The sequence below is a fragment of the Leuciscus leuciscus genome (genome assembly GCF_965113295.1).
Source record: "Leuciscus leuciscus genome assembly, chromosome: 24".
Classification (NCBI taxonomy): domain Eukaryota; kingdom Metazoa; phylum Chordata; class Actinopteri; order Cypriniformes; family Leuciscidae; genus Leuciscus; species Leuciscus leuciscus.
In genome coordinates, this window is record NC_138723.1 from 10,584,993 (window position 1) to 10,598,126 (window position 13,134).

Below are 13,134 nucleotides of genomic sequence, written 5' to 3' on the forward strand. Positions count from 1 at the left end.
TTCTCCGAAGCACCTGCCCAGTCCAGAAGTCATCATTTCAGGGGTTATTTTGCACATTTTTCTTCCATGGGGGCAATCCCGTTCCTTATTTCCATTTCAGAAAGTTGGCAACCCTAGCTGTCACCTCATCTACCCACTCTGCAGCAGTATGTCACCACTCGCTCCACTCGCATACTGGACCAATGCTTCGGTAACATCCCAGACGCATATAAGGCAGTGAGTCGCCCTCCTCTTGGAAGGTCCGATCACAACATCATTCATCTCCCTCCAACATACAGACAGAAAATCAGGCGTGAAAAACCACTCCTGAAAACTGTACGTCAATGGACTGAGGATGGGGAGGAGGAGCTCAGAGATTGTTTTGACTCTACGGATTGGCGCATGTTTTTTGACGCATGCTCTGATCATCATGAATTGACAGACACAATCACAGGCTATATCAAGTTCTGTGAAAAAACTGTAATCACCTCTAAGATAGTTCAGGTGTTTAGTAATAACAAGCCATGGCTCTCAAGGGATCTTAGAACGTGTCTGAATGAGAAAAGGACTGCATTTTTGAGTGTTAATTTGGTAACTCTGTACATGTATGAGACAAATAAGGTTTTTAACACAACAGAATGATGTTGTGAAGCCGTAATCTTCCACTGCTTTTGCTTTGGTATAGTCTAATAACATTTGCTGATTGTGTACAAATGAGCATTAAGAAATATTTTTTCACTTCGTCACCTGCTTCCTGCGCTTCCCCTGCCTTTAAAATTAAACAAATATTTATGAAAAATTATAATAAAATTTTTTTTATAAAGCCATTGTGTCAAGCAGGACGAGGCTGAGGGCCGGTGGTGGGATTACTGATGAGCAATGCACTGGTCTCGTATCTCTCACAGAGGAGTGGAAGCATAAAAGGAGCAATGACAGTGAAGGACGAGAGAGGCCAGGCCTGGACTTATGTTAGTTTTATTATATGTGGCAGCAGTCGTCCATGAGATGCAGCTGCCTTTAATTTTGTATTTGTTTATTTATAAAGTCTTTAAATGTTCGCCGGTTCCCACAACAACGAACTGTGTTACAGCCATTAATATACAGATTGCTACATTAGTGGTATGTATATAGAAATTAATGTGACAGATAAAGAAACAAATTAAGTTAAACAGGTGAATGTTTGCTCTGTTGAAGCTGCACAAACAAGTTGCTTAATCCTTAACTTCCTGCAACTTTTAAAAGTGTTATAAACTAAAGAAATTATAGACAAAACATGTTTTCTAATCAGACATAAGAAATAAAACACTTTCTCAGTTGGAGAACCACTCAACAATTTTACACAAAGAAACATTAAGATGCTATCATAATGCTTTTTATTGATTCAAGAGAAATTAATCAAACTTTTAGATTTATTAATAATGACATTACTTTGAGGTTTCTGTTAATGATTGAGCTCCTTTGTTGCTGCAGTGACTCATAACACTCTATAAAGTACATTTATGGATGGAGCCGTCAACACAGACGACCCACAGAAATCCCAGGTCAAAGCTCACATGCTTGTGGTTACTGGGACAGGCAACCATCGAGATCCAGTCTGTGCCAGCGGGGTTGGATCGAGTGACACCAGTTCTGCAAAAATCATTTATTTAATGTAGCATTTGATTTATATTAGAAAGTTAATCACTTTTGTTCATAGTGTTTAATATGACGAAGGTTCTATTTACCTTTGGTATAAGTTCCCTTGAGAGTTGACACCAAAGACACTGCCATCAGTTGCTACTTCAATCATGGACAGAAGTCCAGGAATATTCACAAAGCCAGACCCAGAACAGACATTACTAGACACATCCTGCACGAGACCCAAAGAAACACAAACCAGTCAACCATAATAAAGTCACATGAAATAACTGCGTTTGCTGCTTCCACACCAGTTTCTTTAGTTATGTCAGAAAATCGAACGTGTGTGAGGTCTAGTTTGTTAAAACCTGGTGTATTTAAACTTGAATTCATGCCCTTGTATTTAACATTATGACATCACCTTCAAGATGTAGATTTGGTCAGCGCTGTTCACTCCCCAACAGCTGTACGGGCCACAGCTGAAATACTTCAGATTTCCATTAATTGTAACCCAAGAAATATTGCTGGATGGCCATTTGTTATTAGCATCCATATTTAAGCAGAATATCTCATCATTCACATTGACACCTGAAATGATCTGATCACCTCCAGCATCCACTTGTTTGAGAAGGCCTAACAGTACAATCAACAGGTTGGATGAAAGATTTAAGAATAACAATAAGATAATGTCTTAAATTAATGACCGATTAAGCATGTATTGATTTCTGTAATTTCTCTTTTCACCTGGAAGCTGCACAAAGCGGCCACCCTGCAACTTGAAGACCTTGTCAGCTGTATTCACCCCGAGCAGACCAGCAGGACCAACACTGACGTGCTTTAGAGACGAGCCAACCTTTGTGAAGACATTATGATTTAGGACAAACACTTCATTTTGATCATTCACTCCAACCACAAAACCAGATCCAGCATCTATCTGCTTCAGTGTGCCATTCGTCACTCCACAGTTTAAAGCTGTGAAAACATGGAACAAAATGAGGACAAATAGACACTCACAAAATACATTACATACTGTTATATAAAACACCAGCAAAAAGTGTTTTAAATGGATTAATATATTGATGTTTCCAAATCACATTACAGCTTACCCAGAGTGGGAAGGAACTGGCAGCTGAAGAGTAGCAGGACACTCTGAAAAACCTTCATTGCTCTGTTCATAACCATAAATCATTTATATAAGTTAGTTCAATATGAGTAAAAATAAAACATAAGGAACACTAAATTAACATGAATTAAATGAAGAAAACTTTCTCTTGACAGACCAGAATTAAGCAGTCAGTGTGGATTCTTCTCTTCAATGATACATACAGGTACTTGGCATTTGCATCCAATGTTGACATGCTATTGAGGGGTCATTTAAATAGCCGAAATATGTTGCCTGATTAGACTGGGGGCTGATATGTTGCCTGATTATGCCGTTTGTTTCTATAGCTACATATTGCTGTCACCTGCACCTAGTTTAGTTCCTTTGTTTGCCCAGTGTATTTATACCCCCAGCTTAGTTCAATCTCTTGTAGGTTCTTGTTTGGACATGTAAACCTGGCTCAATTGGCCCAATGGAGGCATCCGGTCAGCGGGTGAAGGTTTTTGTGTGTTACTGTCTTTCCTCGTGGCAAAGTATTTTGATTAAATGAAATACATTTTCTCATATGCATTAACTTGTTATTTCATCTGACTCCATAAATGAAAAGGTTTTAATGATATATGTTCATCATTAAATGTGAGCGAATGTTTGACTATTCTTTTTAACTCTTTCCTGAAAATAATGTCACAGTCTGTTAGAATAAAAATCAAATGTTTACAATTTATTATGTCAGGTAAATGTATAATGCCAATTTCATAATCAGTTCAAAGATAATAGATACAAAACATCAAATGCTCTGGAATAAAGAGAGAAGATGCGAACCTTGACACTAGAAAATGCATGAATCGCTCTGAGCCTTTTGCTGCATTTCATTATATAGACAGAAACTTTTTTCACATGGAAACATCTGCTAACAATGGCAATTTGCCTTCAGAGTTTACACCTTTTGGGAACAGAATGCCATTTGCCTGGAAGACACAGCCTCTTGTGTACAAGTTATCCCTAAAACTCTTAATAACTTTTTACCTTTTGGTTTACTACTTTGGGAATGAGACATTTGTACCAGTCGCACTGAGACATTTCAAATGATAACAAACATGTATAATACTGTATGATAATTATTCACATCAAACCATATCGATTTTTGGGTGAATTGCAGGTGACCTCAGCATGAAAGAGAGAGAGTGGGGGAAGTGGGAAAGACATGTAGATTAAGATGATTCTGAGGTGAGACTTGCGTCTCGAATGGTGATGCTACCTTCACGAGAGTGAGTTCAAATGTTAATTTCCTTTGTTCTCTCAGAGAGTAGCCCTCTCTTCCAGTTCTTCCAGTTTTTCCAGTCTTACAGCTATCACCCTTCACCATTTGTTAGGGAGGCAGAAGAGGAAAAGGACGTCTGCCCCGTGCCAGCCACGGACCCCCAAGCCAGAGCACACTCCCGCTATGGAGCCAGAGCCAGCCACCATGTCCATTCCGGAGCCTGAGCCAGTTACCATTTCCGTCCCCTAGAGCCTACCGCCAGATCCATCCGGGAGTCAGTGCTTGTGGCCCAGTCCATCCCAGAGCCAGGAACGGATTACTGTCTGATTGATTTGTAGTCTGCAGATCCATGTCTCACCCTTTTCTTCACCCTCGAAATCTCTCCTTCTCTGCCGGTCCTGTCCGACTATATGGACTATCTGCTTCCGCCCAGAGTCCTTCCTCCTCCAGTGGTCAAGCTCTCCAGCTCTCTGGCTCCACCTCAGGCTTCTCCACTAAGTCCACAAAGGTTTTCGCGGCTGCAACACAAAATGAAAAAAGTACACTGATGCTAAGTGCACTCTAAAAAAAGAGGGTTCTTTAAAGGTTCTTTACACGTAGTAACAGTTCTATTTAGAACTGTATCGTCCTGAAGAAGCCTTTATATGATGAAATTAATGGTTCTTTGTGTTCGAGTTTAGGGTTCTTTATTCCCGCCTTTTTGTTTTTCAAATCTGTAACTGTCAGTCACCTCATTACTGATGTTCTGGAGCTCAGCTAGAACTAAACAGACTGTCAACATACTCTCAACAGGTAAATGATTTCTTTCTTAAAATGTCTATAAATTATAGCTTTAAAGGTCCTGTTTTTCCTGTGTTTTTGAAGCTTTGATTGTGTTTATAGTGTGCAATATAACATGTGTTCATGTTTCGCGTGTAAAAAAACACAGTATTTTTCACACAATTTACTTATCTGTATACCGCTGTTTTCACTGTCCTAAAAACGGGCTGATGACTTCCTTGTTCTATGAAGTCCCTCCTTCAGAAATACGTAACGAGTTCTGATTTTGCCAGCGGTTCCTGTGTTGTGATTCGACAGCAGTCTCACACGCTGCAAACGCGGCGCTCATGTTACAGCACACCGTTGCTCTCCGCTCGCCACTAGGTCGCGACCAGAGCCCAGATATCATTCTACCCCTAGCCACTCACGCGAAAGCGTGGGCAGAGCTCCCCGGGGTTTCAGACTGGGTGCTGAACATTATAGAAAGAGGCTATTCGCTACAGTTCGGTCGACGCCCGCAACGCAAAGCGGCGAATCGATACTACGGTAAAAAAGGAAGTAGCACACCTACTTCGAGCCGAAATAGCGAAGTTACTGAGCAAAGGGGCTATAGAACCCTTATCACAAGCTCAGAGTGAAGGGGGCATGTACAGCAGATATTTTCTGGTACCCAAAAAAGACGGGGGTCTCAGACCCATTCTAGATCTAAGACGACTAAACAAAGCACTTCTGAAACGACGATTCAGAATGCTCACGACCAAGAAAATCCTCTCGCAAATTTGCCAAGGGGACTGGTTCATGTCGATAGATCTGAAGGACGCTTATTTTCAAATCCAAATAGCGTCACGTCACAGGCGATTTTTGAAATTCGCCTTCCAGGGTCAGGCATATCAGTACACAGTCCTGCCATTTGGCCTATCCCTGGCACCTCGCGTATTCACGATGTGCATGGATGCAGCGCTCGCACCCCTCAGGCTCCGAGGCATACGAGTGCTGAATTATTTGGACGATTGGCTGGTTCTAGCTCGATCACAGTCGGAGCTCATAGAACACAGGACCATATTACTCGATCACCTCGAGAATTTAGGTCTCACAGTCAATTGGGCGAAGAGTTCGCTGTCTCCCAGTCAGAAAATATCTTTTCTGGGCACAGATCTGGACTCGCTGTCTATGACAGCACAGCTGTCGCCGCAGCGCAGACTAAGTATTCAGCGCATGACAGAGATTTTTCGCCACGACGCTTTAGTCCCACTCAAAAAGTTTCAAAGGATGCTGGGTCTCATGGCTTCAGCATCCTCGGTGCTTCAGCTGGGTCTGCTTCGCATGCGCCCGCTGCAGTATTGGTTGAAAGCGTGCGCGCCGCGCAGAGCTTGGACCTCCAGTCTCGCGCACCTCAAGGTCGATCAGAAATGCGTCGCAGCTCTGAAACCTTGGACAGTGACCGACTGGTACCGGTCAGGTGTAAGCCTGGGGACTTCCTCGAGTGTGAAGGTGGTGTCTACGGACGCCTCAACCTCGGGATGGGGAGCGCTGCTCGAGGGCAGACCGTTATTCGGCCAGTGGTCGGAACGGGAGAAGCTTCTGCATATAAACTGCCTGGAAATGATGGCAGTCGACAACGCGCTGAGGCGCTTTTGTCCCCAGATAAAAAGACGCCACGTCTTGGTCCGTTCGGACAACATGTCAGTGGTGGCTTATATAAATCACCAAGGAGGTATCAGATCCAGAATCCTTCACAGGCTGACGGAACGCCTCCTGGTCTGGGCTCAGCACAATCTGCGCTCGCTCAGGGCAGCGCATGTGCCCGGCCATCTGAATGTGGGACCAGACAGACTGTCCAGAAACAATCTTCCGGCAGGAGAATGGTCTTTACATCGACAGACAGTCAAACTGCTATGGAGGACATTTGGCAGAGCGGAAATAGACCTATTTGCGTCTCAAGAGAACGCTCATTGTCAGGAATTCTTCTCCAAGAGCAGGGATGCGCTGGCTCACGTCTGGCCCCGCTGCCCGCTCTATGCGTTTCCCCCTGTCACGCTCCTACCCCAGGTGCTAGAGCGAATCAGGGAGAGCGGATGCCCAGTGCTACTCGTCGCCCCATTTTGGACAAACCAAGTCTGGTTTCCAGTCCTGATGCAGCTGACGAGTACCGCCCCGTGGCCGATACCGGTGAGGAGGGATCTCCTCTCGCAGGCAAACGGCTCGATCTGGCATCCTCGCCCGGAGCTTTGGTCCCTACATGTGTGGGCCATCAACGGGTACCCGTTAACCTCCCAGCGGGAGTGTTAAACACGATCACACAGGCTAGAGCTCCATCTACGAGGCAGCTCTATTCCTCAAAATGGTCTGTGTTCACTAGCTGGTGTACAGCGAGTGGCACTTCACCCTCACGCTGTGGGGTGCCGGAGGTTCTCTCCTTTTTACAAGAGCTTCTGGATAAGGGCAGAACCCCATCCACGCTCAAAGTTTATGTGGCGGCCATAGCAGCGTTCGCTGAACCACCGCTTGGCCAGTCATTAGGAAGGAACGATCTGGTCATTCGCTTCCTTAGATGAGCTAAGAGGCTGAACCCTCCCAGACCGCCCTCAGTTCCCGTTTGGGACCTTTCCACGGTTCTGGAAGCCATGAAAGGTGCCCCATTCGAGCCAATACAGTCAATAGACCTGAAACTCTTGTCTTTCAAAACAGTGTTTCTTCTGGCTCTCGCTTCAGTGAAGCGCATAGGGGATTTGCAAGCGCTCTCAGTGAGCGCGACGTGTATGGAGTTTGGGCCTGTTTTCAGACAGACGGAGCAGCTCTTTGTTTTGTTCAGCGGACGCTCTAAGGGACTAGCTGCGTCAAAACAGAGTCTATCCAGATGGATAGTTGATGCTATAGCGCTAGCTTACACATCCAAGGGCCTGCAATGCCCGATAGGTGTCAAAGCGCACTCCACAAGACGCATGGCCTCTTCGTGGGCTTGGTCCAGTGGGATTGCCTTGCAAGATATCTGTATGGCGGCAGGCTGGGCCTCCCCGTCTACATTTATAAGGTTTTATAACCTCGAGGTTCCCGCCTTACAGGCTGGGTTGCTCTCGGTTTAATTTTTCAGTATTACCCGCCCGATGCTATCGGCTCAGGATGCTGAAAACTGCTAGAGCGTCGATCACGGATCGTCCGTTTACTTCTGTGGGCAGTGCATTAGTCCCCCATATTTATCAGTCCAGGCCGAGTTCGCCCTGGCTGTGTGGAACACTTGATGTAATATGCTCTTATCAGAGCTCTATATTACAGGAATGATGCTATTCTAGACCCTCTTCCCGGATTCTCTGTGAGTCCCTTGTGATTAGGCACTGTATGAGCCCCGGGCACCTGCCCTTGGGACTTTAGTGTTATGTCTCAAGCACGCACGGCGTTTTGCACTGTGTTCCCCTAGCGTAAGATACTTACGCAAGTACGAGAGAACCTCTCGTAAGAGAACGTACTCGGTTACTAACGTAACCTCGGTTCTCTCTAGAAGAGGGAACGAGTACTTGCGTCTCTTGCCGTGCATGCGTCACGTTCTGATTCGCTTCAGCGATGAAAAAACTGACCAAACCAGCCTCTATTTATAGCCCTAGCCCCACCCGCTTTCGGCGGGACATGACGTAATGGGCGCGAAGCACCCTCATTGGTTCTAACGTCATGAGGGGCCTCTATTGATAGGCTGGTGCAGTTGCCGTAGAGCAGCCAATGGGCGCGCGAGCTGTCTCGCCCATGTCTGCATGCTGCTGCAATGCGTTTTACATTATTGCAAAATTAAGGATAATTTTTGGCTTCAATATCTCGAGGAAAAGAGGTTTTCCCCTAGCGTAAGATACTTACGCAAGTACTCGTTCCCTCTCCTAGAGAGAACCCAGGTTACGTTAGTAACCGAGTACATTTTAACTTCAGCAGCTGAAGTTGGCTGTTGCGATTACATATAATTTTTTGAACTTTATACACGTTTGTCTTATACACACAAAATAGCATCGAACTAACTGGCTATAAACAAACAGCGTTGGCATTGGTTTACGTTCTTGATCAAATCGAAAAATTACGTCATAAAATATACATGGAAAATACATTTACAAAATTAGTACATAATTACAAATTCAGGTCCAAAATGTTTGTACGCGTTTGTACGTGTAAGTGGCTACTGAAGCCAGCGCTGGCATTTGTTTACGTCCTTGATAAAACTAAAACATTACGTCTGAAATTATACATGCAAACATTATTAAGTCTTACTTACAGGTTGTGGCCCAACAACTGCTGCCTCTGGTTTTAAAGTTGGAACTGCTTCATGTTTTAGTAACAGTTTCTTGTTGAATCCGGCATTGAATTCGTGGAGATTCTGGAAGCTGTCTTCCGTAAAATGCGCAGCACATGAGCTATTACGATTGAAATTTTCAGGAACATAATCAAACATAAATTTTAGCCATTGTTGACGAACTACAGCGTCCGTATGAAGCCCGAACACAGAAGACCTGGCAGCTGGGTGAATATAACACACTTTCGACGGCATGGCTACTACAGCTCTCCACTATAACTCTTCCTCTTCGTCAAAGCCGCAGAATTATGGCCATGCCCCCTTTTTTGCATGGGTTAGTTACGTATAAAACCCGGGAAGTATCTCGTTGTAGTCCCATTCGAGTCGTTTTTGTAGGCATTAAACTTCCTGATTTTTAAAAGACGATATCTCTGCTTACGTTGAACTTTCAGCGCAGCAACTTTGCAGATGCTGTTCATGCATCAACAGCAACATTACACAACATTTAAAATGAAAAAAGTGAAATCACAATGAACCACCCCTTTAAGTCGATCAGGTTTCTTTATTATGCGTGATGATCTTATTATAGGAGAGTCATTTGTTTCTGCAGAATGACCATTGTCCAGGGGAATAGAAGAAGATGAAGAAGACTGCATGCCGGGTGGTGTTACATCTTCAGGTGAGACCAGAACTTCTTCTCCTTTAATGTCAGTCAGTGTTTGGCTCGTTTCTTGCGTCTTAAGAAGACTTCTGCGATTTCTCCGAAGCACCTGCCCAGTCCAGAAGTCATCATTTCAGGGGTTATTTTGCACATTTTTCTTCCATGGGGGCAATCCCGTTCCTTATTTCCATTTCAGAAAGTTGGCAACCCTAGCTGTCACCTCATCTACCCACTCTGCAGCAGTATGTCACCACTCGCTCCACTCGCATACTGGACCAATGCTTCGGTAACATCCCAGACGCATATAAGGCAGTGAGTCGCCCTCCTCTTGGAAGGTCCGATCACAACATCATTCATCTCCCTCCAACATACAGACAGAAAATCAGGCGTGAAAAACCACTCCTGAAAACTGTACGTCAATGGACTGAGGATGGGGAGGAGGAGCTCAGAGATTGTTTTGACTCTACGGATTGGCGCATGTTTTTTGACGCATGCTCTGATCATCATGAATTGACAGACACAATCACAGGCTATATCAAGTTCTGTGAAAAAACTGTAATCACCTCTGAGATAGTTCAGGTGTTTAGTAATAACAAGCCATGGCTCTCAAGGGATCTTAGAACGTGTCTGAATGAGAAAAGGACTGCATTTTTGAGTGTTAATTTGGTAACTCTGTACATGTATGAGACAAATAAGGTTTTTAACACAACAGAATGATGTTGTGAAGCCGTAATCTTCCACTGCTTTTGCTTTGGTATAGTCTAATAACATTTGCTGATTGTGTACAAATGAGCATTAAGAAATATTTTTTCACTTCGTCACCTGCTTCCTGCGCTTCCCCTGCCTTTAAAATTAAACAAATATTTATGAAAAATTATAATAAAAATTTTTTTATAAAGCCATTGTGTCAAGCAGGACGAGGCTGAGGGCCGGTGGTGGGATTACTGATGAGCAATGCACTGGTCTCGTATCTCTCACAGAGGAGTGGAAGCATAAAAGGAGCAATGACAGTGAAGGACGAGAGAGGCCAGGCCTGGACTTATGTTAGTTTTATTATATGTGGCAGCAGTCGTCCATGAGATGCAGCTGCCTTTAATTTTGTATTTGTTTATTTATAAAGTCTTTAAATGTTCGCCGGTTCCCACAACAACGAACTGTGTTACAGCCATTAATATACAGATTGCTACATTAGTGGTATGTATATAGAAATTAATGTGACAGATAAAGAAACAAATTAAGTTAAACAGGTGAATGTTTGCTCTGTTGAAGCTGCACAAACAAGTTGCTTAATCCTTAACTTCCTGCAACTTTTAAAAGTGTTATAAACTAAAGAAATTATAGACAAAACATGTTTTCTAATCAGACATAAGAAATAAAACACTTTCTCAGTTGGAGAACCACTCAACAATTTTACACAAAGAAACATTAAGATGCTATCATAATGCTTTTTATTGATTCAAGAGAAATTAATCAAACTTTTAGATTTATTAATAATGACATTACTTTGAGGTTTCTGTTAATGATTGAGCTCCTTTGTTGCTGCAGTGACTCATAACACTCTATAAAGTACATTTATGGATGGAGCCGTCAACACAGACGACCCACAGAAATCCCAGGTCAAAGCTCACATGCTTGTGGTTACTGGGACAGGCAACCATCGAGATCCAGTCTGTGCCAGCGGGGTTGGATCGAGTGACACCAGTTCTGCAAAAATCATTTATTTAATGTAGCATTTGATTTATATTAGAAAGTTAATCACTTTTGTTCATAGTGTTTAATATGACGAAGGTTCTATTTACCTTTGGTATAAGTTCCCTTGAGAGTTGACACCAAAGACACTGCCATCAGTTGCTACTTCAATCATGGACAGAAGTCCAGGAATATTCACAAAGCCAGACCCAGAACAGACATTACTAGACACATCCTGCACGAGACCCAAAGAAACACAAACCAGTCAACCATAATAAAGTCACATGAAATAACTGCGTTTGCTGCTTCCACACCAGTTTCTTTAGTTATGTCAGAAAATCGAACGTGTGTGAGGTCTAGTTTGTTAAAACCTGGTGTATTTAAACTTGAATTCATGCCCTTGTATTTAACATTATGACATCACCTTCAAGATGTAGATTTGGTCAGCGCTGTTCACTCCCCAACAGCTGTACGGGCCACAGCTGAAATACTTCAGATTTCCATTAATTGTAACCCAAGAAATATTGCTGGATGGCCATTTGTTATTAGCATCCATATTTAAGCAGAATATCTCATCATTCACATTGACACCTGAAATGATCTGATCACCTCCAGCATCCACTTGTTTGAGAAGGCCTAACAGTACAATCAACAGGTTGGATGAAAGATTTAAGAATAACAATAAGATAATGTCTTAAATTAATGACCGATTAAGCATGTATTGATTTCTGTAATTTCTCTTTTCACCTGGAAGCTGCACAAAGCGGCCACCCTGCAACTTGAAGACCTTGTCAGCTGTATTCACCCCGAGCAGACCAGCAGGACCAACACTGACGTGCTTTAGAGACGAGCCAACCTTTGTGAAGACATTATGATTTAGGACAAACACTTCATTTTGATCATTCACTCCAACCACAAAACCAGATCCAGCATCTATCTGCTTCAGTGTGCCATTCGTCACTCCACAGTTTAAAGCTGTGAAAACATGGAACAAAATGAGGACAAATAGACACTCACAAAATACATTACATACTGTTATATAAAACACCAGCAAAAAGTGTTTTAAATGGATTAATATATTGATGTTTCCAAATCACATTACAGCTTACCCAGAGTGGGAAGGAACTGGCAGCTGAAGAGTAGCAGGACACTCTGAAAAACCTTCATTGCTCTGTTCATAACCATAAATCATTTATATAAGTTAGTTCAATATGAGTAAAAATAAAACATAAGGAACACTAAATTAACATGAATTAAATGAAGAAAACTTTCTCTTGACAGACCAGAATTAAGCAGTCAGTGTGGATTCTTCTCTTCAATGATACATACAGGTACTTGGCATTTGCATCCAATGTTGACATGCTATTGAGGGGTCATTTAAATAGCCGAAATATGTTGCCTGATTAGACTGGGGGCTGATATGTTGCCTGATTATGCCGTTTGTTTCTATAGCTACATATTGCTGTCACCTGCACCTAGTTTAGTTCCTTTGTTTGCCCAGTGTATTTATACCCCCAGCTTAGTTCAATCTCTTGTAGGTTCTTGTTTGGACATGTAAACCTGGCTCAATTGGCCCAATGGAGGCATCCGGTCAGCGGGTGAAGGTTTTTGTGTGTTACTGTCTTTCCTCGTGGCAAAGTATTTTGATTAAATGAAATACATTTTCTCATATGCATTAACTTGTTATTTCATCTGACTCCATAAATGAAAAGGTTTTAATGATATATGTTCATCATTAAATGTAAGCGAATGTTTGACTATTCTTTTTAACTCTTTCCTGAAAATAATGTCACAGTCTG

General features: G+C 42.8%; 2 protein-coding genes across 2 annotated transcripts; both read right to left on the reverse strand.

Moving 5' to 3' along the window:
• Window positions 1–1,020: 1,020 nt before the first annotated feature.
• LOC309489064 (fish-egg lectin-like) lies at window positions 1,021–2,919 on the reverse strand. The gene is made up of 6 exons (XM_082157582.1): window positions 2,877–2,919; window positions 2,703–2,764; window positions 2,341–2,568; window positions 2,018–2,229; window positions 1,704–1,828; window positions 1,021–1,608 (listed from the first exon to the last, which is right to left on the reverse strand). Exons 2-6 carry the CDS (start codon window positions 2,758–2,760, stop codon window positions 1,464–1,466), a joined length of 768 nt encoding a protein of 255 aa, XP_082013708.1. The 5' UTR covers window positions 2,761–2,764; window positions 2,877–2,919; the 3' UTR covers window positions 1,021–1,463.
• A 7,843-nt stretch (window positions 2,920–10,762) lies between these two features.
• Window positions 10,763–12,661, reverse strand: LOC309489732 (fish-egg lectin-like). Its single transcript, XM_082158590.1, has 6 exons — window positions 12,619–12,661; window positions 12,445–12,506; window positions 12,083–12,310; window positions 11,760–11,971; window positions 11,446–11,570; window positions 10,763–11,350 (listed from the first exon to the last, which is right to left on the reverse strand). Exons 2-6 carry the CDS (start codon window positions 12,500–12,502, stop codon window positions 11,206–11,208), a joined length of 768 nt encoding a protein of 255 aa, XP_082014716.1. The 5' UTR covers window positions 12,503–12,506; window positions 12,619–12,661; the 3' UTR covers window positions 10,763–11,205.
• Window positions 12,662–13,134: the final 473 nt, after the last annotated feature.

What these genes read in the sequence shown, in the direction of transcription:
- LOC309489064 (XM_082157582.1), bottom strand. Translation starts at nt 2,760, where the DNA reads ATGAAGGTTTTTCAGAGTGTCCTGCTACTCTTCAGCTGCCAGTTCCTT. An exon ending in CCGCTTTGTGCAGCTTCCAG is followed by an intron (nt 2,230 to 2,340) that starts GTGAAAAGAGAA and finishes TTGTACTGTTAG; the next exon opens with GCCTTCTCAAACAAGTGGAT. An exon ending in ACCAAATCTACATCTTGAAG is followed by an intron (nt 1,829 to 2,017) that starts GTGATGTCATAA and finishes GGTCTCGTGCAG; the next exon opens with GATGTGTCTAGTAATGTCTG.
- LOC309489732 (XM_082158590.1), bottom strand. Translation starts at nt 12,502, where the DNA reads ATGAAGGTTTTTCAGAGTGTCCTGCTACTCTTCAGCTGCCAGTTCCTT. An exon ending in CCAGTTCCTTCCCACTCTGG is followed by an intron (nt 12,311 to 12,444) that starts GTAAGCTGTAAT and finishes ATGTTTTCACAG; the next exon opens with CTTTAAACTGTGGAGTGACG. An exon ending in ACCAAATCTACATCTTGAAG is followed by an intron (nt 11,571 to 11,759) that starts GTGATGTCATAA and finishes GGTCTCGTGCAG; the next exon opens with GATGTGTCTAGTAATGTCTG.